Raw genomic sequence first — 25,959 nt, forward strand, 5'->3', positions numbered from 1 at the left:
ATTATCATATTCACATGTACAGACTCTGCTGTGGTAAACAGAACAAACGGGCTGCAACGTGCAAAACATGGAAAAGAAAACAGTGAAAAAAGGTCATCACAATTTTCCAACACCAAAGTTGACTTATTCAAATAGTTTTGTCGGACCTACAGCACATTTTCACATCAGAGAAGATGGAAGTAGTTTGATATTTCTACTCTGAAAATCACTTAAACTATTAATCCATTTGTAAAATTACTGTAGATTAAATTTTCCATTAATCAACTGATTGTTTCATCTTAAATTGTGTCACAGGAATAAAGGCTCAGCTAAACTTTTGTCTTTGTTTAAAGTTCATTTACGGACAACAAACAGGATTTTCAAAAAGCAACCATTGCTTCTGCAAATGTACCATTCTATTTAAGTTTACAGCTTGAGACACAAAGTTTAGGACTTGAACTTTACTTGAAACTTCCTCTGTAAACCTGAGACTCATGTGTGACCTGCAGAACATTGACTTTGACCCAGTTCTGCTTGTGCTTGCATTGAGAATCCATTCAAATCCCTTTTCAGAATGAGGAGGATGATATTTAGACTTTTCAAGAAAAAAATCTGTTGCAGGTTTTACATTTTCATTGTATTTTCCATGCAAACAGCATGCAAAGGAACGCTGTCGCTTATTTTAAACCCTCAGAACTCATAAACCAGTTCAGTTTCTGCAGGGTCATACAACACTTTCATAATGACTTGGACAGGAAATGAACACAAACACACACTCTGTGGGTGATTCTGCTGTGTCACACGCTCTTACAAGACATATTCTACACATGTGAAACCGCCTTGTTGTCCAAAAGACCGCTGAATGTCACTAACTTTCCGGTTCAAATCCAAAAACATACTTTTTAGAAGTTATCAAGTTTGGCAACCAAAACAATACCCGAAGTTCAACTATGGCACACGCCCAGAATTCATTCCGACCAATCAGAGGCCGCTTGTATTGGTGTCAACCCAATCCGCTACGGAGGGGGCGGGCAGCTCATGCTGTTGCTAGGGCATGTCCCTGATGACTTTTACTCTGTCAAGCCAATCACATCGCACCTCGCCGCTTTCAGCCTGCTCATAGGCTACGGCACACCCAGAGAGCCCGCCGGCAGACTTTTCTTATTGGACAGAGGTGCGATCACTCACTTCCTGAGTTTTAGTTAGGTGCTGTTGATACTGACTGTAGTTTGGAGTCACCAAGACTCAGAACTGAATATAGCAGCGCACGTCCATCGCTCTGACACAGTTTTTAAATTTCCATTCCATTACTTCATGACTTGTACATTTATGTAAATAGATTACTTCTATTTTTATAACAAGACAACAGCAAGATGGAACTTAATTCTCTTTTAATTCTGCTGGAGGCTGCAGAATACTTGGAAAGAAGAGACAGAGGTATTTCAAGCTAAACTGACAAGTTGACAGGATTTCTGGGCTAATGGTTAGCTTAGCGTTAGCGTCAGGACGACAGCTAGCTTAACATTCTGTCAAAGGTAAAGTTTGAATGTGTCCTGCCTCAGTGCAGGTATGATGTCACTTCACAGACAATGGGACAGAGACCAGGCGATGGAGCAAACTGGACCTGGTAGCCTGTATGCTGGGAAATAAGAGCTTTGTTTCATTACTTTAAGTGTGTCATGTCTGTATGAAGTATGTTTGCAGTATTTCTAAAGCAGGACTTGTAGTTTATCCTCAGGATGTACCGCGTTTTTGTACGAGCTCTTCGGACGCGAGTAAACAAGAGTGACATTGAAAATATGAGCCAGTATCACGATGACAGATGCTCGTAAATGCTCATGAAGAATGGCTGTTTAAAATAATGACTTTGATTGGGGTGTACAGTGGTTTATGGATGCATTGGAAGCGGCTGCATTGGTGATCGATCACGTTTTGTTCGCGTTGAAACGATCGTTTCTATTTCAGCTTTCACTGTTTCCCTAAATGACTCCCTGACAGCTTACCTTTTTTAAATCCTGCATGTGAGACTCAGTGAGTGAACGTGTGTTTTGTTTGTTGTTTTTCTCCATAGAGGCAGAACACGGCTATGCGTCCGTTTTACCGTACAGTAACGACTTTTCCCGAAAGAAAACGAAAGCCTCGCCAATTTCCAGAAAAACTCAGAACAACAGGTAAATATAATTCTTGTCTTTTGGTTTTAAATTGGTGTGTCATCTTATAGAAACAGAGAGAGAGGAGGGCTGTTTTCATGCATACTGCCGTCTCTCTGCTGCCTGGGCTGGGCTCTCTGTTTTGGTCCCTCCAATAAACACTGCCACGCGTACACTGTCAACTCTGCTGCTCCCTCTCTCTGCTTCTCACACACACACACACACACACACACACACACACATACACACACACACACACACCTAAAAAAAACACCCCTCCCCGTGCTAAGAGAAAACACACCCCTCGTGCATCACCTTTGGTTTCAGTCTCACGCTGCAGTCACTAAAGCTTTCACATGCTTTTATTTTCATGAGGTTAAATATGTGTGATGTTAAATACCCCCCCCCCCCCCTCCGTCAGGAGACAACGCAGATCGAAGCTTCTGATCAGATTATCGACCGCTTGTCATTCTCTGCTCATTAAAGTGCAGTTAACGCTGGTTCATCCTGACCTTGGCCCCGTTCGTGCGCTGTCTGCGGCTAACGTAGAAAACGTAAAAGACGTAGAAAACGTAGAAAACGCTGCACGGCCTGAGTTTCAGTTTCGGTTCTAACTTGCTCACTGGCTCGTTGAACAGCAGGTTAAAGATCATTTAAACGTCAGCAGGTTAACATTTAGTTCTCACTGCTGAAATGTAAAGGCCAGAGGGCCGCTGATAGGGCCGTTATGTCATCACTGATGAACCTGATTTAGTCCATTAATCAGTTGTTTTGCCTGTAAAATGTTTAAAATGCCCAATCTAATTTCCTAAGGTGCCATCTTCGAAACCGTTCCTTTATCCAGCCATGCATCCAAAACCCAAAGGTACTCGTGTTAACGTCGTACATAACTGAATCGATTATGTTTGATTGACACTCGATCGGTCACTAATCCTTTCAGCTGGCTGCTGACACACCAGGTGGTCCATCACAGTGTTGCTCTCTTAAATTGATTGGATCAATGAGGGACACGCCCTCATCAGGAGTGCTTTTGATTTTGGCCGCAACACAAGATTTTTACATGCTAGGCTCCATGTAAATGTGCTTTTATAGGACTATTTGTCCAGGTGTGCAGCAGTGACCTCCTTCATCTGTTAAACAAAGCTGCCATGTGTAATAAATGAGTTTTTGATCAAACCTCCGCAGAAACATTTGCATAATGTGTCCTCGTCAGTCCAGTTTTATTCCCAAGAACGCCGCCACATCGAGATCTGATGAGAAAATAAAGTTTCCTGTATGCTAATATTAGCTTTGGGAAGCACAGCGAGCCTGATTTCCTCAGTAGCGAGTTCAGTCACTGCACGCACCACATGTTAACCTGTGGTATCACTACTGTCATTACGGCCAATGTGAAAGTGATATTTGTGTCTGTTTGTCACAAATGAGAATGCAGTCTCTTCCACATTCCTTTGATCCAGTCCCTGACGGAGTTACACAAGTATTTTTAAGTATGTGTGTGTATGTGTGTGTGTGGGTGAGGGTGTGTGTGGCGATGTGGCACGTGGGTGTGGTGGCTAAAACCGACACACACCAGACTTCATGCACCAGACCTGCTTTTCCCTCCTTTTTCTTATGACTGCTCTGAGGGCAATACCTTAATTCCCTTTATACTCTCCTACAGTTTTTTCAAGCATCAACAGGATGCTGGGGGGTGGGGGGGGGGTGGGGGGGGGGAGTAAAAGCACGTTTCATGTTTGAACTTAAACCGTACTTTCAGTTGAACAGAAGCTGACTGTTGGTTAAAAAGCACAATGCTCTGCTTTGTAGAACCAAAAGCTGGTGTCAAAGCGTTCGGTGTGATGATCAAATCTGCAAATTAAAACAGATAACGTGCTTTGCTGTGGTGCAATATTCAGGGCGTATGGGAAGAAAACAAAACAGTCGGCAGTCTGTTTGTGCACACAGAAAGAAGAAACCCTGGTGGAGTTTCCCTTTTTACTCGTAGACTGCTGTTAAATCAAAATGCTTCCAAAAAACCATGAAGACCTGGAATTTTATTGCTGAGACTTTTCCTGCTTCACCTCCCCGTCACACTAGATGTAAAATTAAAAATATAAATAGCGCAGATGACAGGAAAAAACAGCTTGACTTCTTTTGCATCCTTGAAATCCCTCTTGTGAATGTAGGGAAACGTACACATGGTCCTCTGAGGATGAGCTCCGGCAGTTTAATACTCCATAAAAGGGGAGATACGAGGCTCGTCCACAGGCCTGTGATCATCGGGCCGGCGGCCCTTTGCATGCCGCACCGTTCTTTTACATAACATGTAAAGGTGTGTGCTAATCTGCTCTTCATACAGGTCTGCGTGCATTCTCGCCCTCTGCTATCGGCCGTACGATTTCCTGGTCGTGCTCTGTGCTTTGACTGGGCTGTTTCCCCAGTTTGTGCAGGTTTGAATAGCAGCTTCCTCCACGGCTGAATCGAGCTCTCTGTTGTCCTTTTGGATCAGGTTATTAGCGCCAGCGTAACATCCTGCGCTCCTTCTGGGATGATTTTCTGCAGACGCCACATTATCCCAGTTGCACGGTCAACTGCAACCCTTTTTTTTTGTCAGGCGAGCGGCGTCGCCGTGCAGAAGCCTCAGCCTCCTCAGCGCAGCTGTGGGAACCACTGCTTCACAAGCACAAGGGCTCTCAAACAGCGGAAAATGTGAAAAGGCTTGTTGTCTGTCTGGCCTTTTGTTGTTGCTGTTTTTGTTTTTATTGCCGTGGTATCCATGGCGGTCTCATGAACAGAGGGCCTGTTTCAGATGGACCGCAGTGCCCTCGCTGCTCCCGGCTGCACGTCAGAACGGGGGGTCTCCTCGGAATAGCCCACACGCCGAGGAATTCTGCAGCGTCTCGGCCTCCAGACGTCTGAGTGTGTTTTTATCCCTGCAGCAGCAGCGACAGCAGTGTGTGCTGTTTGGATGTGCGAGTGGGCAGGGTGGGGGGTGCTGTGGGCGGGGGGGGCGTGCAGTGTCACAGATACTCATCTCTCTTTCTCAGGGTCTTTTCTGCTCTCTGCTGCACAGACACGGACAGATGTCACACAGACATGGAAGAGGATTTTGAAAAACTTAATTAAAACTTTAAAAATCAAAGCTTGTTTGTGCTCTTAATTCCACTGTAAGTCAGACAGGACGCGCAGCAGATGAGGCCTGTGTTGGAGTATTACAATGTTTTATGTCTCAGGTTAAACTTCATTGTACAGCAGCTCTGGCATTCAGATGCCTGAAGCCACCTGGAGGCAGACAGAAAGGAGAAACGCGGAGGACTCGGCGCCGGTCTTTGAAGTCTCGACACATTTTTCCAGAGTGTTTCTCAGATCTGCTGTTTCTTCCAAACGTCTTGCTTTCATCTGTCTTCTGTTCAGATCAAAACTCTCACAAAGCAGGCCCCTCTGCGCGCATCCTGACGCTCACGTCATGTGATTCTTTGTGTGATATTTTGACAGCGTTCTAGCACCCGCCGCCATGGCACTCATCCTTGTCTTTTGTCTGTTTGTCCTTTCAGATCGTCACACAACGAGCTGGAGAAACACAGGTAAGGTGACGTCCGAGCCCGCCGACCTGCTGCTCTCTCACTTTTGTTCTGATTTGCATGCTTTGCCCGGCGCCCTTCACTTCCTGTCACAGGAGCGAGGGGACGCAGGCTGCAGGTAAACGTCAGATTTTTGTCCTCTTGGTCAAAAGCGGCAGACTGGATCAGAGGTCATCTTCAAAGAGATTTAATCAATTAATTCCTCGTGTGTGAAAACGGATAATAAGCTGATCTCAAAGAGCGCCTCGTTGATTAGATCTGTCTCCGTTTCACGGAGGAGACTCGTTACCTTCTATGGAAAGGGAATCCTGTCAGTAATGTGATAATCCTGCAAAGACGGACGCTGTGGATGGAGGCGGGGTGAATCTGCCCCTCGCCCGTCGAGGGCGCGCGCGCACACACACTCACACACACACACACACACACACACACACACACACACACACACACACACACACACACTCACGTTGATCCTGCTCCACCCCCGGCATGCATCTTACTCCAGCTCACATTGTTTTTATTCTCCCCTCCTTTCGGGGTACGGCGCACGGCTCGTGCTGATGTGATATCTTCGCTCATTAAAGGCATGGCCGTCTGTTTTTCCTCCGCTTTGACTTCACCAACAGGAGAAGTTACTTCACGGATCCAAAGGAGGTTCATGTCAGGAAGCAAAAGCCCCTTCTCTGAATCAACAAAGCCAAGCTGCTTTAAGGAAAAACTGTTTTTTCACTGCTTTTTTTGCATCAAGGTCACCCAAAAACAAAGTGCCTGCCTCAGAGGATTTAGGAAACAGCTGATGTGACTCTCAGCATGTGAGTAAAGGCTGAGATGGGCGTGTTAGGCTGCATGTGCGTGACACACTGTCAGCCACATCGAGGGATTGGGGTTTGCCAGTCACATGTCTGGCAGTGAGTAATGGATGTGTGCAGCGCAGAGAGAGACATGTGTGGACATATTCCTCCTGACCTGAGAGGCTGAGAAAGCCCCGCTGATGATTACACCGCAGGTGTTGAGACACACAGTTACCTCACTCCGATGGCGGGCGTGGTCGGTTAGCAGCCCAGTGACGTCCAGTCAAACTGACAAGTGCCAGTAAAGTCTTCCATAATCAGTTTACTCACTTCCCTTGTCGTCACTACGGCCACAGGTTTCTAGAAAAGTCGTTTTTTTTTTCTTCTTTTTTTCACATCCAGAGTCACGACTGTAACGGTAAACCATGTGACCTCTCTCATTCACCGGCCGTGATGTAAACTTTTAACTGAGTTTAGATCCTCTGCAGGTCGCTCGGCTCTGTTTGACGATGCGTTAGTCAACATTTAAAAATACTTTATTCTTCTTTCATCCATGGAAAGACTTCAGCCCGCTGCACTCATTTGTAATGACAGGCCCCGCGGTGACGAGGCTTCATTGTCACCCTTAACGCGTCCTGATCCAGTCCCTGTCTGGGCCTGTGGCCTCAAATTACACGGTCATTACTGCGACACACAGGTTGACTTCAGGCCTGAGCACAATCCTCTGCAGTGCTCGTGAACGGCCTGTATTAGACTGCGATTGTGTAACTGAAGTTGACCAAGAGGAAATTAATGGACAGTAGTTTTGTCAAACAAAAATGACAAACATTCGCTGCTTTCAGGCACTCAGATGTGAGGATTTTGGCGTATTTTCTCAGTTTTGTATGAAGCGTATTGAATGTATTTTGGGGGATTGGTTGGACAGAACAGGCACTTCGAGGACGTCGCCGTGTGCTCTCACAACGTGCAGTGGGCCTTTTTTCAACATTTTCTTTCACTTTAGAGACCAAATTAATTGATATCTGAACAAAGAACCAAGAAAGTGACTCAAAGCAAACATTTGATCAGTCCTAAACCGACTGGTGTGCTGCTCAAAGGAATTTTCTGTGTCCTCAGTTGACTTGTGCGTCTCTGCTGCTGATTCATAAGAAAACCAAAAGTCGTGTTCAGCGGTCCTGTTCAACCAGTTTAATGAGCATCCGCTCGGAGTTTCACCCTGTCTAATCATCTGCAGTCCCAGTATGGCTGCTGATATCGGCTGACCTCCTTCACGCCCTCGAACGCCACTCCGGGGAGGTGCTGTTGTTTGAGCCCTGACTCATGGCCTTTGTTTGGTCGTATGTCGGCGTGTTTGGTTCACGCCGGTGCTGCACAGAGCCGTCCCTGTGCTGTACGCTCACGTGGTAACAAGGTGACTGACAGATGTCTGGTTTGGACTCCAGAAGGCACTGAAAGCGGAGGTTCTGTCGTAGTCCCAAAAGAAATAATAGAAATATGAAATCTTTTCTACAAAGCCCCCTTTTTAACAAAAGAAGCCAAAGTAAAGAACTTTGTCTACACAATTATCTGATCCAGTAATAAGTGAAAAACATTAAAGTCTTATTGAACACTCAGGACCATCTGTCAGTGCTTGACATATCTTTCAGATATCAGTTTTGCCTAAATTTGTCCTTTTCCTGCGGACATCGGGCTCTCTGGCTGCGGCTCAGCAGTGTTATGTATGCTAGGTGTCTCATGAAGCCGACTGCTGCTTTGGCAGCCGTTCAGGAGGCGCCCTGCATAAATTTGTGTCCTGTTATCAGAGTGAGACGTCAGGGTGGGTGCCAGCAGCGTCCCACTGGGTCGCCCGTCCTGACGTAACCTGCTTATCTGCTGCAGCCGCGACAGCTCTGTGCAGACCGTCTCGAGGGCGACTCTCGTCTCTCCTCGCTGCGTTGGCACAGGCCGCGGCTGCAGAGCATCAGCTTGACGCTTCTGTGCAACCAAACGCTGCCGTGTGGTCGGTCTCCGCTGGCATTGCTTCCTTCCCATTTCTGACTTCGACCGCCTCGATCACGCCTATGACGACTTGTCCACGCCACAAGTTTCCTCTTCAAGAAACACCAAGAGACTGTGAAGCTGCAGAGGTTTTGTTTTCCCACATATCACCTGTTTACAGGAAATCTGAGTCCAGTCACGTACAGCTGGGTATCTGTTGAATCTGTGGTGCTTCCCTCGAATGAAGAATGGCTTTACAGCTCTATTTTTACCTCTGCAGACACAGACACCACCCATGGCTGTCAGGTGCTCTCGGTTTCATTTCTGACTCACTCAGATTGATGTTTTAAGTTTGCAGATGGCTTTCAACAAACCGTATTGTCTTACAATGTGTGTCATAGCGCAGACAATGTGCAGCAACTGTGTGACACCTATTGAACTTAACTTTAAATCTACATGTGCTTCGTGGCCACAGGAGCAGGCCTTTGTCACGGTCTAATCTGCTCTCTAATTAAATTTACTCTCCCAGTGTCTTGTACTCCCAGCTGTGATGAATGACTTATTTGGCTTTGAGGAACTCTTTCCCCTCGAGTGAAGCTCCTGTGTGTGTGTGTGTGTGTGTGTGTGTGTGTGTGTGTAGGCCGGGCCGGGCACCTCGCTGAGCCGTTTGAGTTATGGCGGCGTGTCGGTGGGAGGGAGAACCGTTCACAGCCCTCTTACTTCACCTCCTTGCCTCCTACTCTTTGTCCTTTTCGGTCTCTGGAGACCACATCTGTTTTTTCAGTTTTTTTTCCTCCTTCTCCTCCTTCTAGCTCGCTGTTTTTCGGCCCTGAAAGCGCCTGAGTCAGCAGAAACCTGAGGCGGTGAGGAGGAGAAAGGCAGCGCTCCCCTCTCACAGAGCGCCTTTATCACTCTTTACTGGTCCTCCTGCCAACACTCATCTGTGCCCGTTTCTCTGCTTTTGAGGCATAAATCTTGCGACAGGCCAGGCTTTGATGGACCTGTTAATCCTGTTAATCTGCATTTTAATGTGGATTATAAAGTGCACAGCCAGTTGAAGTTAAGGTCACGTTATGTCCACATCCTGCTTTTACAAACGATGAACAAAGAGTTAAATGTCATGTTTGTCTCTTTCGGGCAGCTACGTAAACAAAACGGACAGTTTCTTTTTTCCCTCCACTTTGGGTTTTGGTGTGGCGCTCACATGATTGCATGTGGGATTTGTACTTAACTTCCTCAAATGTCACACTGTCAGTTACATTCCTCGTGTGTGTGCTGACCTGGAGTCATTAGGCTTGCTTGAGCAGCCAATAAGCACAGTGATGCTCTGCACTCGCTCTAGTCACTAAGGCACGTGCATGCCGCGCAGCAGCACCGTGTGTGCATGGATAAGACCATCTATTGAGTTATATGTAGTGACATACAGCATCTTGATATATGTGAGAGTGCAGCTAACAATTCTTTTCATTATCCACTAGTCTGCCCAGTAATTGTTTAATTGTTTTGTCTGTAAAGTGGTAAAAAATGTCCATCAAAACCAACCCAAAGATTTCAGTTCATTAACATACAAGACAGAAAAGTGCAGAAAATCCTCATATTTGAGAAGCTGTAACAAGGGAGTGTTTGGCAATGTTTGCTTGAAAAATGACTTATACCATTAATCGATTATCAGAATTGAATATTTACAGAATCAAGGTATTTAATCAATGTGATGACGAATCCTGTTAATTCAGGACATGCTCTGCAGAAATACGAGCAGCACTAAAGGGATGTCTGTCAGTGTAAGCAGTGCAGTAAATCTCACACAGCTCACACTTTTCTGTCCTCTTGTGATATATTTAGTCATATTGCTTAACCTTAAGACAGACTGGGTTTGCCCACACTGTGGCGCGTTGGCTGCAGTCAGTGGACGTAGCCTCGCGACAGTCTGGGCAGTAACTTGAATCAAACAGGCTGCAGCTGGAGGTCGGCAGCAGAGGTCACATGTGGAATTTCTCCACCCTGAGGTCACCGGGCGCTGAGGAGCTCTGTGGTCGCTCAGGTCCAGGTCGGCAAGTCGCAGAGCGGAGCTGCACGTATGCGTCTGCGGACGATGGCGTGTTTGCGTAAGGCCTGTATGTGAACTTCCTGTGTGCTCACGCAGGGATATTTGAGCAGGTGACCGCCGTAGACCTACATTTAGATGAGAGCATTCCTGCTCCCTCTCAGGTGTCGCTGCTGCAGGGCACACCACTTTTCTGTGCCAGTAAACTTGGTTCACACCCCAAAGCAGACGATGCTCCTAAAAACAAGAGTGCAGGACGCTCTTTAACCAGGCGCGTGCGTAGCTCTAGGATAGCTTTCAAGGGCGTAGACAGACAATTAAAGAGGTGAAAAGGGAGGAGAGCGGAGCCGAGAGAGCCGCTCACGGTTTGGTCCCTCAGGCCTTGTGTGAGCCCGAGGAAGAAGAGGACGTGGAGACATTCTTGAGAGTTGCCGAAGGGAGGGACGCGAGGCAGCGTAGGACGTGGCTGCTTTGTGTGTCGAGCAGGCAGCCTGAAATTCAGGTCAGCAGAGTTTGCACACATACGCTGGAATGCAGAGTTAAGTAAGAGAGGCGGTTCAGGGGGGCGAGTCCGCGGGTCGATGGGAGTCACAGAGCTCGCAGGCCGAGCAGAATGCTCTGCAGCCGCTCACACGTTCGCCGCTCGCTTGTTTTTTGGCAAGCAGGGAGTCACAAGCGAATATTGGTTTGATTATGCATGGATGGAGTGGATCACAGCTGCAGTCACTCGTCAGTCTGCTTCGTCTCTCCTGTGTCAGACTCATCGTCCACCGCAGCAGTTTGTAACCTGTTTGACTCGAACCCTAAAACGACTCGTCACAGGAAACAAGCGTGAAACGTCTCCTTCTCTGTTTGTTGTCTCACAATCCCTCAGATTTATCTCGCTGCCTTTTAGGAGGCTTCGGACCCTCAGAATCGACCCCACCCCACCGCTCTGAAACCTCCTTTCAGGAGTAAACAGGCAAACTTTAACAGTAAACCCGGAGGCTGGGATCGCCTCCCATGCCGCTGGATTCCTGTGTGTTAGTCATTGACAGGGATTCGTTGTAAAAGCGGAGCTCCACGCGTTGGGGGAATGTGTTTATTGAGCTCGCTGAACTTGTCTCTGCTAGTCCGACAGACATCTGCAGATGTACTTTTCACTGCACGCAGCGGAAGGCGATTAATGTCCAGGTCTGTCATTTGACTTTGTGTTGAAATGATTCAGAGATGCACAGCGAGACCTTTCCTCAGCCCGACCCCCCCTCTGTTTGCTCACACGCTCTCCTCTTTACGTTGTGTCTGACATCTGTTTTTCTGTTAACACCAGTGTAAACTGGCTGTGCTGAGGAAGGGATTTTGTGATGATCCACACTCACACAGGGGATTGTTTCACTACATGAACAAATCAGATGAACCTAATCACCAGGCATTCCCGAGCACGCCCAGTGGAAAATCCAGCTTGTTTTGTGGAAATACTACTATGACGAGCGAACAACAAACTGTCTAATTCTGCAGTTTCCTGTTCTTTAATCACCGGCAGAGCACGCACAGCTCATTCCTCAGTGTAACTCTGCGAGCGGTGAAGTCAGCAGGCCCCTCCCTCCGTCTGAGCTGCTGTTGTGGTTGTTTTGCTGCTTGCGTGTGAGAGCGTAGTCATGTGAGAAGGAGCTCCATGTCCCTGCCGTCAGGAGAATGTGTTTATGGGGGACTTGAATTCGTCCGTCTCGCCTCACAGTTGTCACTGCACACAGTGGGTGGGCGTGGCTTCCTCACGACAGAAAACAAATACAGCTCAACCCAGACGACTGACATTTGCTATCAGCGTGATAAAAGCTTCTCGTGCCTCCTGTGCGACCCCGGTCTCGCTGACAGGGCGGCCCGGCGAACCGCTCCGCCGGTTTCACATGAGCTGCTTCAGAGCGTCTTATTTTTGTGCCCTCTGACAGCACATCAGATCTCTGTTCAATGTAAACATGCTGAGGGCGGGGCGGGACGGCGACAGGGAGACTGATGAAGGGCCGCTGAAAGGCCCAGTGTGTGTGTGTGTGTGTGTGTGTGTGTGTGTGTGTGTGTGTGTGTGTGTGTTGGCTGGCCTAATCCTGGGTAGGGTCCCTCACTGCCTTTAGAGTCCCTCCATCTGCCTGGTACTCTCCCGGGAACCTGCCAGCCAGATGTGGAGCCACTTCACTGGCAACCCCAAATTCCACCACCTCAACATGGTGACCCACACTCACGCAGCGCAGCCCCCACTTTCACTTCACAGAACAGCAACGCGCTGTAAACAGGGGCCAAATGCATTAAGTTTTTCTTGTTTTTGTATCCGACTCAAGAAAAGACACCGATTCAAACACTAATGTCATTAGAAAACATTCAGACGTTCATACAGGCTTTAAACAAACAACAGGTTAGGCTGCACAACAGAGGAAAGTGGTTAAATTATTACTGCAGCTGACTTCCTGGTTTGACTAAAACTCTTAATTTGGAGGTCATCTGAAATGGAACCAGTCCCTCATCGCAGTGGAAAATGCAGCAGGTCAGGCTTCTTCTTTAGCCTCTCTTTAGCTTCTCTTTAGCTTCACTTTAGCATCTCTTTAGCTTCTCTTTAGCTTCACTTTAGCCTCTCTTTAGCTTCTCTTTAGCTTCTCTTTAGCCTCTCTTTAGCTTCTCTTTAGCCTCTCTTTCGCTTCACTTTAGCTGATCTTTAGCTTCTTTTTAGCTTTCTTTAGCCTCTCTTTAGCCTCTATTTAGCTTCACTTTAGCTTCTCTTTAGCCTCTGTTTAGCTTCTCTTTAGCTTCACTTTAGCTTCTCTTTAGCCTCTGTTTAGCTTCTCTTTAGCCTCTCTTTAGCTTCACTTTAGCCTCTGTTTAGCTTCTCTTTAGCCTCTCTTTAGCTTCACTTTAGCTTCTCTTTAGCCTCTCTTTAGCTTCTCTTTAGCTTCACTTTAGCTTCTCTTTAGCCTCTGTTTAGCTTCTCTTTAGCCTCTCTTTAGCTTCACTTTAGCTTCTCTTTGGCTTCTCTTTAGCGATGTGGTCGTGTTTCCAGATTTCTGCAGTCACCCTGGTGAGTGCAGTGTTATTATTACGATAAGAAAGACGGCCAAAACCATAAAAATAAGATCCAAGTTGTAATGAGCTGGAATTATACTGTTAGCCCTTAAAAACAGTTTAGATCCTCTTTATTTTGGAGATGTTGAATGACTGCGATACTCTGCATTTTGAGGTGAAATCATGATTGTGACCACATGAATCTGAGCAGACCTCTCACGCTGATGTCTCGTGGGATCGAGTGGAAACAGTACCAGGACTGCTGGGGAGCCGAGTTTGCTCTGGCAGTGAGAGGAAACACTGCCGTGGTGTCTCTGATGACCTTCGACCTTAGTTTAGCGGATTTGGCTCCCTGCCACGGCCAGCCGCTCGGTCCTGTGCGTATGGGTGGAGGAATGCGCGGAGCTGCAGCGAGCTCATTAAACAGTGCAGTGAGTGAGGGGTGAAGGCCTGTTGTTTGCACTGGCTTGCCTTCTCAGGCCCTGCAGCTCTTTGTGTACTGATAGATGTCCAACCCCAGAGCTCTGGACGGTCCTAGGACTCTGCTTTCACCAGGACAGTGTGTGTCAACCATTGTGTGTGTGTGGACACTGAAAAGTGATCACGGTCACTGTGCTCTCTGGTGCAGCACACATCACTATCCTTCAGACAGAAGCAGGCTGCTGCAGAGACACTGCTCGCCTTTGACTTGAGCAGCAAAACATGATATTTCACAGTTGTTCTCCTTCAAGGCCCAAAGCGTGAGCACATCTGTGAGAGAGGCCAGTCTGCACCCAGTAACCTTGCAGCATAAGTCAGCAGTTTAAATGGCTTGTTCCAGTTTCAGCAGCGTGCAGCTCTCTGAGCAAAAGTTCCTTTATCCCCCCACCGCCCCCCCCTGCATTTGCTTTGTTTTGGCATTGATGGGGAGGGAGGAAGAGGGGGAGGGAAGGCCAGAGATCAGACACAAATCATCCCGTGGTGCAGTGCACGTGAGACCAGTCAGGTGGTCGTTTCCCTGCAGACACGACTTCAGAGCAAATCAAATTGCAGATTTACTATTAAATCCTCAGCTGCAGAGAAATGACAAGGTGCTCTGTTGCTGCACAGCTTTAGCAGTTTTCATTTTTAGCAGTCACGGAAACTTTTCTCTGCTGTTGCACCAAAACAGCACAAGTTTTCACTGTGTTTGAGAAATTTGCTTAAAGAGCAATAACAGTGTTGTACCCGTTGGACATTGAAATATTGTTGTTTGTGTCAGACAAATACAAAACTATTCATGGCAGAATATGAAGAGAGCGTCCTGTTTTTAAGCCCCACAAATTGTGAAACTTGATGTGATTGAGGACCGTGTGGGCCGGGCTGTCTGCCCCCCCCCACACAGCGCTCACGTTCATCTGGTGCCACACTTGGCTCGGCTGTTCGAGGCAATCTGATAAACATTGCGTGACCAGGACTTGGCTTAGGAATAACAAACTTGAGTGAGGGAGGGTCCCTAACCTCCGCTCCGAATCGGCTGTGCGCTCTTGAAGGAAAACAGCGAGTGTGTCTCGTGGGGGGGGTGGGGGGGCTGTCAGGGCCACGCCGCCAGGTTCAAACAGCTCTGTCTCATTGATATGCATCAGAAACATGAAGCTGTCCTTGGACTAGAGGCACATTAAAGACGGACAGAAGAGAGACATGTGGCATTTAATGATGTGGACAGTCACAGTAAAACATTTGTTTTTGTGATATTATTTTTCATTCCACACTCTGTTCAGTCAAACATTACTCAGAGGTGCATTTCTAACTCTCATTTTAAATGATTTATGAGAGATGAATTTCATCATTCTTCTTTATATTTCAGCCGTCGTCTCTGTTAACGATCTTTAAACTCGATCCTGAGTTGCGAAGCACTTTGTAAAGTCTGTTTCACTGAGCTCTGTCCATTAATCATTGATCATCCTTCTGACATTTAATGGTGATGACTGCAATGGTTTGCAGGTACACGTGATGAATTATGGTACGCTAGAAACCTCGCTGATGCAACATTGCTTAAATTGTACTTTTGACTTTTGGGCAGGTCTGATGAGTTGAGCGGGCACAAGTGTGGATATGCAAATGGTTTGAGGCGTTTCTACTTTCATTCATGGATAATTGTGGGAGTGGAAATGAAGCTCGTGCACCCGCTTCCACAACCACTGAGATTTCTAAAAACAGACAAACAAAACTCTGAGTTTTGCATCAGAACAGCATCAGAAACATGTTTTAGTTTCTGTTATTTTAGAGGTTTTCACATAGGCTGAATGTTAGTCTGGTGTTTGTCCTCTCCTCGTCTAATCTCCTCAGCGTTACACATTTCTGAACAGCTGTTAGGAAGGTCGTATTCATAATATCCTTTACGGCCGCATTTTCATTTTTCCTAGAAAGGAACTCCAGAAAGCGGGTGTGTTTGCCTCCGGCTCGGTTGTTGAGTGGCAGGTTTGTGCTGCTTTTGATGGAGGGTGTATTGAAGAGAAGGGTATTTCTGCAGGCTTGAATGCCAAACAGTGCAGACATTCATTTTTATTTCAGTGTGGTCAGAGCGACGGTGAAAGTGCATCTGTGCATGTGTGTGTGAAGCCTCTGCACGCCAGGTAAAACATGTGGTGAGCACACAGGTGGGGCCGCTGATGAATAAGTGGGTAAAAATGGCAGTTTTCCTGGGGCGGGAGTATTTGGGGAACGCCTTGTTTTTGTTTTTCATTACAAGAGGGGGGGACTGCAAGATGGCGGCCCATTGGCTCAAGTTACCGTTTGGATGATGTGTGTGGAGCGCTGCCTCGTGCAGCTGAGCACACTACGCTCAAAGAGGCCTTTTTTCAACCCCAGAGAAAGTCATCAACTCGCTCGGACCCCGCTCCCTTCCAAAAAAACACTCCTCCCCCCCTCTGCTGCAGACCCCCAGCTCCTTCCTGCCCCGCTTCCCCTGGCCGCGGTCCAAGTGCTTCATGTGGCTCGGCTGGGGCAGGTTGGAGGTGGGCCCCCGCCCCTGTCCTCAGAAGACACTTGTTTTCCTGGGGGATGAGGGTGTGTTGGTGTTGGCAGGGTGGAGCAGAGGGGTTCAGCTGATGGGGGGAGGTGGAATTGCCCCCTGGGAGAGGAGGAAATAAAAGAGGGAGAGCACTTTCACACGGCCTTTTTCTTTTTTCGTTTTCTGGGAACGCCTGTGTGCACCTGCAGAGGTAGAGGTGCACTTCTGTTCATCCTTTTTCTAAATATTTAAAAATCCGGTGCTTTTTTAGAGCTACGGTCAAATCCCAGGAAATGAAAGATGCAACTGTCACTCAGAGCTTTGGGTTATTATGTTTAGTCACTGAGACTCTTGTTGTCCGCAGGCCGTCTCTGGTCCACCTCTAAACCAAACAGACGGGGCAGTGAGAGGGTCTTACTTCATGTGAAAAACACAGGAGACGCCCTTCCTGAAAAAGAAACAGGGAAAAGTGTGTGTGTGTGTGTGTGTGTGTGTGTGTGTGTGTGTGTGTGTGTGTGTGCATGTATGGACAGAGCACGTCCTCCGGTGTCCTCGGCCCTGCAGCAGCCCCGGGGAGCTTCATTTCTCTGATTAGGTTTATTGTGGTTGCAGCGATGGCCAGCGGAGACGTTGCATTGTGGGAGTTTGTTTACCGTTCAGACGGAGTTAGCCAAAGGAACGGGAGAAAAGGGGGAAGGCGAGCTCAGAACAAAGAAACGCTTCATGGACAAGCTTGACTAATGGACGATTGAAAGGCCTTTATGAACACATCTGAATGGACCAAGGACAGACAGGGGAGGTAATCTGCTGATAAAGCTGCTGTGGATAAAAGCAGTCCTCTGAAATAACGTACAGTGTCCTCGCAGAGTCGCTCAGCGTCTGCAGTGAGGGGAACTCTGCGGCTTCTCGACGCCGAATTGAACGTCCTAACGGTGCATCCAGCGAGCTGTTTGCTCGTGGGTCCGGGGTTGTTGTCCTGCGGGGCTTTGGCAGGGACGAAGGGTTTTCCGGGGCCACAGCTCGAGTGACCAGAACAGATGAGAAACTTCTCACGGCCGTCATTTTGTTCCATAATGATTTTTGCAGGCGGTCGTTGTGGCTGTCAGGAGTCTCCTCAGTGACGCTGTCATGTCACGTCGCCACGTTTGGCTCTTTGAGTGTGTCACATGTCGGACCGGACAGTGAAAGCAGCTCACAGTGATGGAGGACAGTAAAAGCTGAAGGACATGAAATCTCTGTGTATCAATATGACATTTCCTCATTTCCTTTCTCTTGCTGGCTTTGTAGTGTGTCCACATTAATCAGTTATTACAGCCCGCGGGGCTGGACTTCGGTTGGTTGAATGTCTGGTTGGTGAAGCCATTCTCAGTGTCATCACATGGAACCAGAGGCTTTATTTATTGGAATCTCTGATATAATAAGAACAATTCAATTTAGGTCAGGAGGGGTTTTCACAGCACATGAACTATAAATATCTCTTATTGTGAATCTGATGCAGCGACACGTTTCACAGACGGAAAGATGTGGAACGCTCCAAAAACACCTGTTTGGAACATTCCACAGGTAAACAGGCTGATTGGTGACAGGTGAGAGGATCATGATTGGGTATGAAAGGGGCGTCCTGGAAAGACTCAGTCGATCACAGAGGATGGAGCGAGTTCACCACTTTGTGAACACGAGTGGATGAAGGAGATGAACACATGAACTCAGAGACACTTTAGGAAACTGTTGATGGTTAAAACAGTTTGTTTGTGAATGATTTCATGTTTTTTTTCTGCTTTGTGTTGCGTTCAAGGTTGTTTGTGTTGCTGGTAGACAAGGTTACGACTCCTCACAGTGATTTGAAAGTGGTTTGCTGTAGTCTCTGCAGGCTTTGAACGAGTGTAACCGGCGAGACTCTGCGCCCACTCAACCCTCTGAAGGTGCAGCGTCTCACGGTCAGTCGGCTGGAACTGAACCTGCAGAGCATCATGTCGTACTCAGACGCCTTTCTCGCTGCTTTTCTCACACTTCCAGCTCAAGAACAGAGTCAGAGAAAGGGAGGATCAGTGTTTGTTTGTGCCCTTCAGGATAAGCTCTCCACAGTCTGTTTGTGTAGGTGTCTCCTCGCCTCCCTGCCGGTGGATGTCTGCTGACTCACCCTGTGCTTGTGTTTGCAGACGTGCCAAACTACGGCTGTACCTGGAGCAGCTGAAGAAGCTGGTGCCTTTAGGTCCAGACAGCACGAGACACACCACACTGAGCCTGCTGAAAAGGGCCAAGATGCACATCAAGGTACTCAAAAACCAAAAAATCAGATGCTTGACGTGTTGCAGCATGTGTGACTGTTTCTCTTTGCATCTTTTCAGAGCCGTCGTTCATTAGTTTGACACAAACTGAAGAATTCATTCGCTGGCGTCAAATGATCTTTCTGTCTTTGGTTTCTGGACTTTTGGTCAAACAAAACCAGCAATTTAAAGATACCGTGTTTGCAAATGAATGTTATGAAGGGCATTTTTAGAAACAGAAAGAGGAAAGTAACTGTTAGCAGCTCTTGTGTGGAGAAAAACTCAGTGAAAGTCCTTTTTCTTCTTCTCGAGCTTTGTGAGCACCACGCTCACGCTCGACTTCTCCCGCTCCTTTCAGCTGTTTGCTTTCCTCCCTTGCCCTCTTTAAGTGTTATATTGTTTTCTAATCTTTCAGTCAGAGCGGCTCAGGGCCTGCCAGAAAAAACAGCTCCTCAGACTGAAAGGAAGAAACTAAACAAACCCAAAAAAACCAACAAATGAGTCCACAAAGTGGAATCAGCGGGACATTTGGTAGCTGATCTGTAGATACGTGAGTGGAGATAACTGGATGTTAGGTTTGTTTAACTCCTTCTACGGTTCATTAACTGCTGCAGCACACACACACACACACACACACACGCACACACACACACACACACACGCACACACACACACACACACACACACACACACACACACACACGAGCTGTAACGTACTGTGAGTACAGTTTGTACTGATGTTTACAAGCAGCAACAGTGTGGTTGGTGGAAAATCCAGACGTAGCAGCTTTAACCCTTCACTTCCTGTTTATCGTGCATGTCCCCTCCGCTCAGGCGGATTCCGCTAATTCTCGTCATTGTGTTGCTTCTTCTCGCATCACAAGAAGCCACGTGTGTTCGATTCTGCTTTGATTCACCACCGAAAACTTTCACATGCAAATAAGAACAAAATGGAATCGCACGTTGAGTCAAAGCCTTCAGAAGAGTTCACGTTTATTTTTACTTTCTAACCTCTCGCAGTCATTTTTGCTTATTTCCTGTTGAAATCTGGTGTTATTAATCGCTCTCTTCTGTATCTCTGGCAGATGTGTGATTAGCAGAGGATGACAGAACAACAGTAACAGAATCTGTGTGATGAATCCAGATTTTAACATGAAAAATAATCCTAAAAATAATCACAACTGGATGAAAATTGAACGTATACGTTCACTGCATGATAACACTTAAAAGGAGGTGATTTAACAGAGTTCAGACGTGTTTTACTTTATTCTGTTAGCTGATGCAGAGTGTGTGCCGTCGTCTCTCCGTTAAATGTGTTAAATGATGTTGTGCTCCATCAAACAGCATCACTGACTCTTCTTATTCTGTGTGTCTCTGCAGAAGCTGGAGGAGCAGGACAGGAAGGCTTTAAACGTGAAGGAGCAGCTGCAGAGAGAGCATCGCTACCTCAAACGCCGCCTGGAGCAGCTTTCGGTGTCCGGGTCCGTGGAGCGCATCCGCACCGACAGCATGGGCTCCACCATCTCCACCGACTCCGAGCAAGGTAGGCTGGCTCCGGGATTTAGACGAGGGTGCAGCGCTTCAGCTGAAAGCGTACGTGGAGCTTCACTCTCGAGAGTGATCCGTCCGTCTGCTGTGGTCAGAGCTCTGTGACATGCAAATCGAATGCAGATCACATGTTCTGCAAATGACGACGGAGACGATGCTCCGGCTGAGGTCGACGCCTACGCTGAGCGCCTTGACGCTGTACCTGTTAAATAACTGCTCAGCACTACTGGTGCTTTCCTCCACGCTGTAAACTCAGAGCTGTTCGGCTGTTTGCGTTCCTCCCGCCGCCCCAGATAAACTGTGTGATCCAGGTGAAAGGCCACGCGACGATCAGCCCGGCCGTGTTTGCAGGCGATGCCTCGTGGTCAAAGGTTAACGCCACAGATTGCAGATGTCGCTCTCCTCTGTAGCGTACACGTTTACCTTTTGATGCGGCCGTACGATCTGGTTCTTTCTGAGGGTAACCCAAACTGAGGCGGCGCCATGTGCTGCTCGCTGGTGTCACAGACTCCCCCGAAACACTCAGCTGGGACTGTTACAGTATGTTTGCTAATCCTCGATGAGGTAAACACACATGCAGTTGTTTATCAATGGATGGGGATTAGCTGTGGGAGCACAAAGATCTGCCTGTTTGCTGGAGTTAATGGCTGCCTAAATCCGGGTTTAATCCGCCGGCGCAGCGGGCTCCCTGATAAACAGTTTCCTCTCTCGTTCTGTTTTTGAGCAGTGCAGGAAATAATGTGTTGTGTTTTCTTTTTGCGTGCAGAGGTGGACATCGAGGGCATGGAGTTCACCCCCGTGGAGGGAGACAGCGTGGACAGCATCAGCGACGGCGAGGAGGAGGAGGAGGAGGAGGAGGACCACTACAGCCTCCAGAGCAGCTCCAGCGACACCAGCTACACAGCCACACATTCCCACAGACTGCAGCCGCACCACTGTTAAGACACCACGCGGCCGTCCGTCTCCCAGCGGCTTCCTCCCCTGTGCTTCCCTCCCCGGCCATCTGCGATCGCCAACGCCGCCCGCTGCCTACATCAGACCTGTCCACCGCGGCGGCATGCCCCCAATCTGTTCTTCCTTTCCCGGCCCCGCCTCTCCAGGAAGCACACGGGGCTGAAATGCCACTCAAGCCTTCCTGAACCCCCTGACCACTGACCCTACCTCACCCTACTGTATCCTGCCTGAACCCGCCCCACCTGACACGCCCTGCCCCCCCCCACTGCCCTCAAAACCCCCCGCTAGTGTCGCTGCAGGCTCAGAGAGAGCGGAGCAGGATTGGTGGTTTTAACAGGACTTCTGCGTCGTGGTGGACAGCTTTGACTTGTTATTCAGGATCAGGATGTGTGCGTGTGTGTGTGTGCGCGTGTCTGTGCGTGTGTGTGTTCGGAGAGAAAGGCCAAACGAGGGAGTTTTAGGTCAAAACAAAATGTCGGCTTCACGTCGTCCCTGTGAGGCTCGGTCGGATTGACGCCGCTGCAGACGTCAAAGATCAAAGGAACAGTTTGACACTTTGGGAAAAGATGGAGAGATCAACGCCGCCTCATACCACTGATGGAGCGAGCAGCGGGTTAGTTTAGCTCAGCATCAAGAGTGGAAACGGGGAACAGCTCGTTGTGCTCACCGGGATGGACAGAGCTCACTAATTAACACGTTTTGTCTCGTTTGTCTGATGCGTAGAAAGAATGAGCCTGTAACTCCTTCATACGGAGCCTCTGAGGTGCTGATTTATCTCATTTTTGCACACTCAGGCTACCTGATTCTCCCTGTTTCCAGTCTGTATGCTAAGCTAAGCTAGCCCACTGCTGGCTGTAGCCTCATACTTAGTGAGCAGAGTGGCATCAATCCTCTGATCTAACCTCCCAAAACGTGAAGCTGCTCTTTACCTTTGTCTGCTTTGTAGGATCGTGTCAGTGTCCACCTTCCTGAGCTGAGGCCAGCGTGGAGGAGTCAGAGAGCTGCAGCGGAGGAGAAAGAATGTATATAGATGTACAGTTTGTGTCCAAACCCTCGTGTCTCCCAACCACTACTCCACACTACTGACCACTACACTGTACAGCCGATGGTGTGGATGGACGACCGTGTCGACTAACAAAAGGAGTTTCCTCACAGCTAAAACTCTATTCCTAGTTTCACATCATGTGTCCTCAGTAGCGAATTGATGTAGCAATAATCTGAGAGGCGGGTGCTTCCTCCTGATGGAGCGCGAGGTGTCCGGGAGACTTTCACCTGTCGACCTGCCGGCGGCGACCTGCGGAGGAAAAAGGAGCACGCCTCCTTTTTCCTCCTCACTAATGGCTCCTTCTCTTTGCTCACGGCGCCATTTACGCCAGAATTCGCATTTCTCTGCAGCTCTGTGACTTTTCCAGCCGGCGTTCACGTGTGTGTGGAGTTTGTTTCTGTCCGATTAACAAGTCAAAGCTGTGAACGTGGAGCAGAACGCGAGGGGAAGGCCAGCTCTGACGACTTCCCCTCTGTAGACGTGTTTCATGTTAGCCAGCTTATCGAACTAATCGCGCTCAGCTGAGCTCTTCATTTCTATAACCAGACTAATAATTGCATCTCTCTCTGCTGTTTGTTATGTCTGGAGCTTCTGGCGCTGCTGAACACTCGAAACCTTTCTCTGTAATTTATGCACAGTAGTCACTATCGACGGAGGAGGCGCTTCAGGCGCTCTCTGACCTTTGATACCCGCCGGGCCTCGGCCCGCGGCGGTCTTTACAGCTTTGGCGTCCCGACGCTTCTGAAAAATCAGGGCCAGTCCTTCACGGCAGGTCTGACCAAAAAAATCAAAAACTACAAAAGACTCAAAAAAACTTGGATAGAAAAAAAGCTACGTGTCGCTAATCGTGATGTTAGCGTGTAGTCTATATTTCTTCTAGTAAATTTTGTATTATATTTTCCTAAATGTTCTCTTGTAACGAAAAGACAAAAAAGAGCGAGTGTACTGTCTGTCTGCACGTCTCCGTGTGTGAAGGACAGACGGACGGACGTGAGGCCAGGCTCGGTGAGGGGAGAGTGGGGGCGGGGGGGCTCAAACACTGGCCCCTCTCCCTTGGATGACTCTCCTGCTGTCATTCTGTGCCTTGGTGAGCCTTCGACCTCCCTCCTCCTCCTCATCCTCGGTCCCTACTCAGGTCACACTCCCCCCCCCCTCCCCTCCCCTCCTGATCTCCCCCTCATCCTCCCTCCCCTCGTCCTCGGGCGGGGCTGACCCCTCCCATGCCAAAACGCTTCCATGAGCGGGGGCCTCTGAGCGAAGACCTCGTGTGGTCTCTACTGAGAAGACGCCGCCGTGTCGTTCCACGCCCTCATCCAGGCACTCCCCGCCCTCTCCACGCCGCCGCCTGCCAGCGCCGCCTCCGTCACCCACACTGGTAAACTCCCATGGCAGCTTCCAGTCGCCCCGATGGTCACCGGCGGGGGTTCAGAACTTCTGGGCTTGAAGCGAGTTTGTTTTTGTCATTTTACTGTCGTTGTTTGTCGACTTTGTGTTCGTTGAGCGGGCGTCACCGGGAGAGGAGCGATAAAAAATAATCCAATCAATGGCAGCTTAAGGTGTTATCCTCCGCGCTCCCGGTGGTCCCACGAATAGTGTTACCCATCGATCAGGGGACCCCTGAGACGCAGCAATATGACCACGGTGTGCTTGCAGGGAGGGCGGGCGGGCCGGGGTTCACGACAAGCAGGTGGTTTTGCTTTTGACTCTGTGGTGCATTATTTTGATTTTTTGGTGACCAACTCTATATTTTGTTTTGACGAATTTTACCTCCTATCTGCACTCTCTCCACACTGCAGGAGGGCAAAAAAAACAAAAAACAAAATTAAGTCGAGATTAAAAAAAGAACTTTTTTGGAAAAGCTGTTTTTATTCTTTGTCAGTTTACATTCATGTCAAAGGATTTCGTACATCATGTTTGTAGCAAAATGTCCTTTTTCAGTTTGTCGGTCAAACGAACAACTCAGTCAACCTTTAATGGCATCAAGTTCTTCTCTTGCACAGAACCTCCCATTGGACGAGTCGAGGGCGGGACGTGAGATTTGAGCTTTTCAGCGGCGTCACTGAAAAGTGAACACAGCGCACGCTCTGATTGGCCGTTTGTGAGCAGGTGACTGCTAACGCTTAGTTCGATGCTGGAGGGACGTGTTTATGGAAACTCTTCTAATGATGTGCCTTGGAAAAAGTTATTTTCTTAAAAAATAAGCAGAGATTGTACCGATTAACGAAGACTGTCAGTCAGTCAGCTGTTCGAAGACGCTTCAGCTCGGCGACGGCGATGTCACAGAAACACGACGACACACATGATCAGTCTGCGTCCTGAAGCCTGAGGAGGCCGGAGGCCTCACGAGTTTAACTTTAGAGTCTATTAGCTCTCCTGTGGTCGCTGGGATTTGACCTTTGACCTTTTCAGGTGACGTTAAGATTTGATAAGTTTCCCGCCTTTTGAGATCCAAACCGCCACACGGCTGACCCTGTGACGTTTCTGCGGTCAGTTTCCTCTTTTGCAGCAGCTCGAACGCAGTCGTGTACTTAGCAGTGAAAGCCATCAAAACCCCGACTGGCTGTTTTCTTTCTGGAGTGTGATTGGCTGTTAGATCTGTCCGTAGCCCTGCGTCCTTCTTCATGCAGGAAGGCGAACGTCTGTCGAGCTGAAGCGGCTCCTCTGCGTCATTCCATCGATAGAGGACTGAGCGAGCGAGTAGAGACGAGGTTTGATTTCTGCTTCCGTGTCACTGTTGCACAGAGATTTCCTGAAGCGTGTTGAGTTTCTAAGAGCACAAAAGCACAGCGTGCAGAGAGGGGAGGGCTGAAGCACAGACCCCAGATCAGCCTGCGCTCACAGACGAAACCAGAAACCTGCTGAGTAACGGTGCTTCTAAAATCAACACGAGGACTTCCATGAAATATTATTCCTGCCAAATAAATAGTCACTTTTAACCTTCCGTGCTGAATGATTAACCAGACTTCCTTTATGTAATTCCAGATGAATAGCTTTAACTTCTCGTAGGCTTTAGGTCAGCTTCCCGCTTTCCGGACCTCGGCCTTTGTGTCTTTTCTCCTTAGTTTGCATCTTTGTGTATCAGCGGTGGCGCTCTGGAGGCTGCAGCGGAGGGCGAGCTGGCTGGAGGTTAGAGGAGGAGGAGGAGGAGGACGGGGAGGGGGAGGAGGACGGGGAGGGGGAGGGGGAGGTGTGTTTGGGCTGACGTGCTGTGCAGAGTAGGGAGAGTTCTGTGCCAGAGACCTGTGAATATGTTCCTTTTTAGCGGATGTGTAATATGTATTCAGAAGATGTTATATAAGTTCCTTTTTTTTGTTTTGTGTGTGTGAGTGTGTGTACACGAGTACCCGGTGCTGCCTACGTTTGAGCAAACACTTGAAGGTATTGTGTATTCTCTCATTGTAATATAATTAAAATGTTTTCTACATAACGCGGCTGCAGCCTGATGATTGCTGGTGAGATGATGGAGGGCGACTCGCGCTGCTCTCTGCGGGGAGACGAGCTCACACAAACAGAGCAGCAGGAATATGCAGATGAGGATGTTTTAGGCTTCCTGTTTGGTTTGTGCAGCTGTGAAACTCTGATCTGCAGTCTGGAATATTAACTAGCTTTTAAAGGTCAGGGTTCATCTTTGACAGCAGAGAAACGC

General features: G+C 48.3%; 1 protein-coding gene across 1 annotated transcript; it reads left to right on the forward strand.

The window, feature by feature from the left end:
• Window positions 1-1,205: 1,205 nt before the first annotated feature.
• mxd4 (MAX dimerization protein 4) lies at window positions 1,206-25,740 on the forward strand. The gene is made up of 6 exons (XM_076727383.1): window positions 1,206-1,416; window positions 2,051-2,150; window positions 5,663-5,692; window positions 18,659-18,773; window positions 20,147-20,309; window positions 21,081-25,740. Exons 1-6 carry the CDS (start codon window positions 1,353-1,355, stop codon window positions 21,254-21,256), a joined length of 648 nt encoding a protein of 215 aa, XP_076583498.1. The 5' UTR covers window positions 1,206-1,352; the 3' UTR covers window positions 21,257-25,740.
• The last annotated feature ends 219 nt before the right edge of the window (window positions 25,741-25,959 follow it).

This window comes from Chaetodon auriga, chromosome 4 (assembly GCF_051107435.1).
Source record: "Chaetodon auriga isolate fChaAug3 chromosome 4, fChaAug3.hap1, whole genome shotgun sequence".
NCBI lineage: Eukaryota > Metazoa > Chordata > Actinopteri > Chaetodontiformes > Chaetodontidae > Chaetodon > Chaetodon auriga.

Coding starts and splice junctions, on each gene's coding strand:
- mxd4 (XM_076727383.1), top strand. CDS start 1,353: ATGGAACTTAATTCTCTTTTAATTCTGCTGGAGGCTGCAGAATACTTG. Junction 5,693..18,658: donor AACGAGCTGGAGAAACACAG/GTAAGGTGACGT, acceptor TTGTGTTTGCAG/ACGTGCCAAACTACGGCTGT. Junction 18,774..20,146: donor GGGCCAAGATGCACATCAAG/GTACTCAAAAAC, acceptor GTGTCTCTGCAG/AAGCTGGAGGAGCAGGACAG.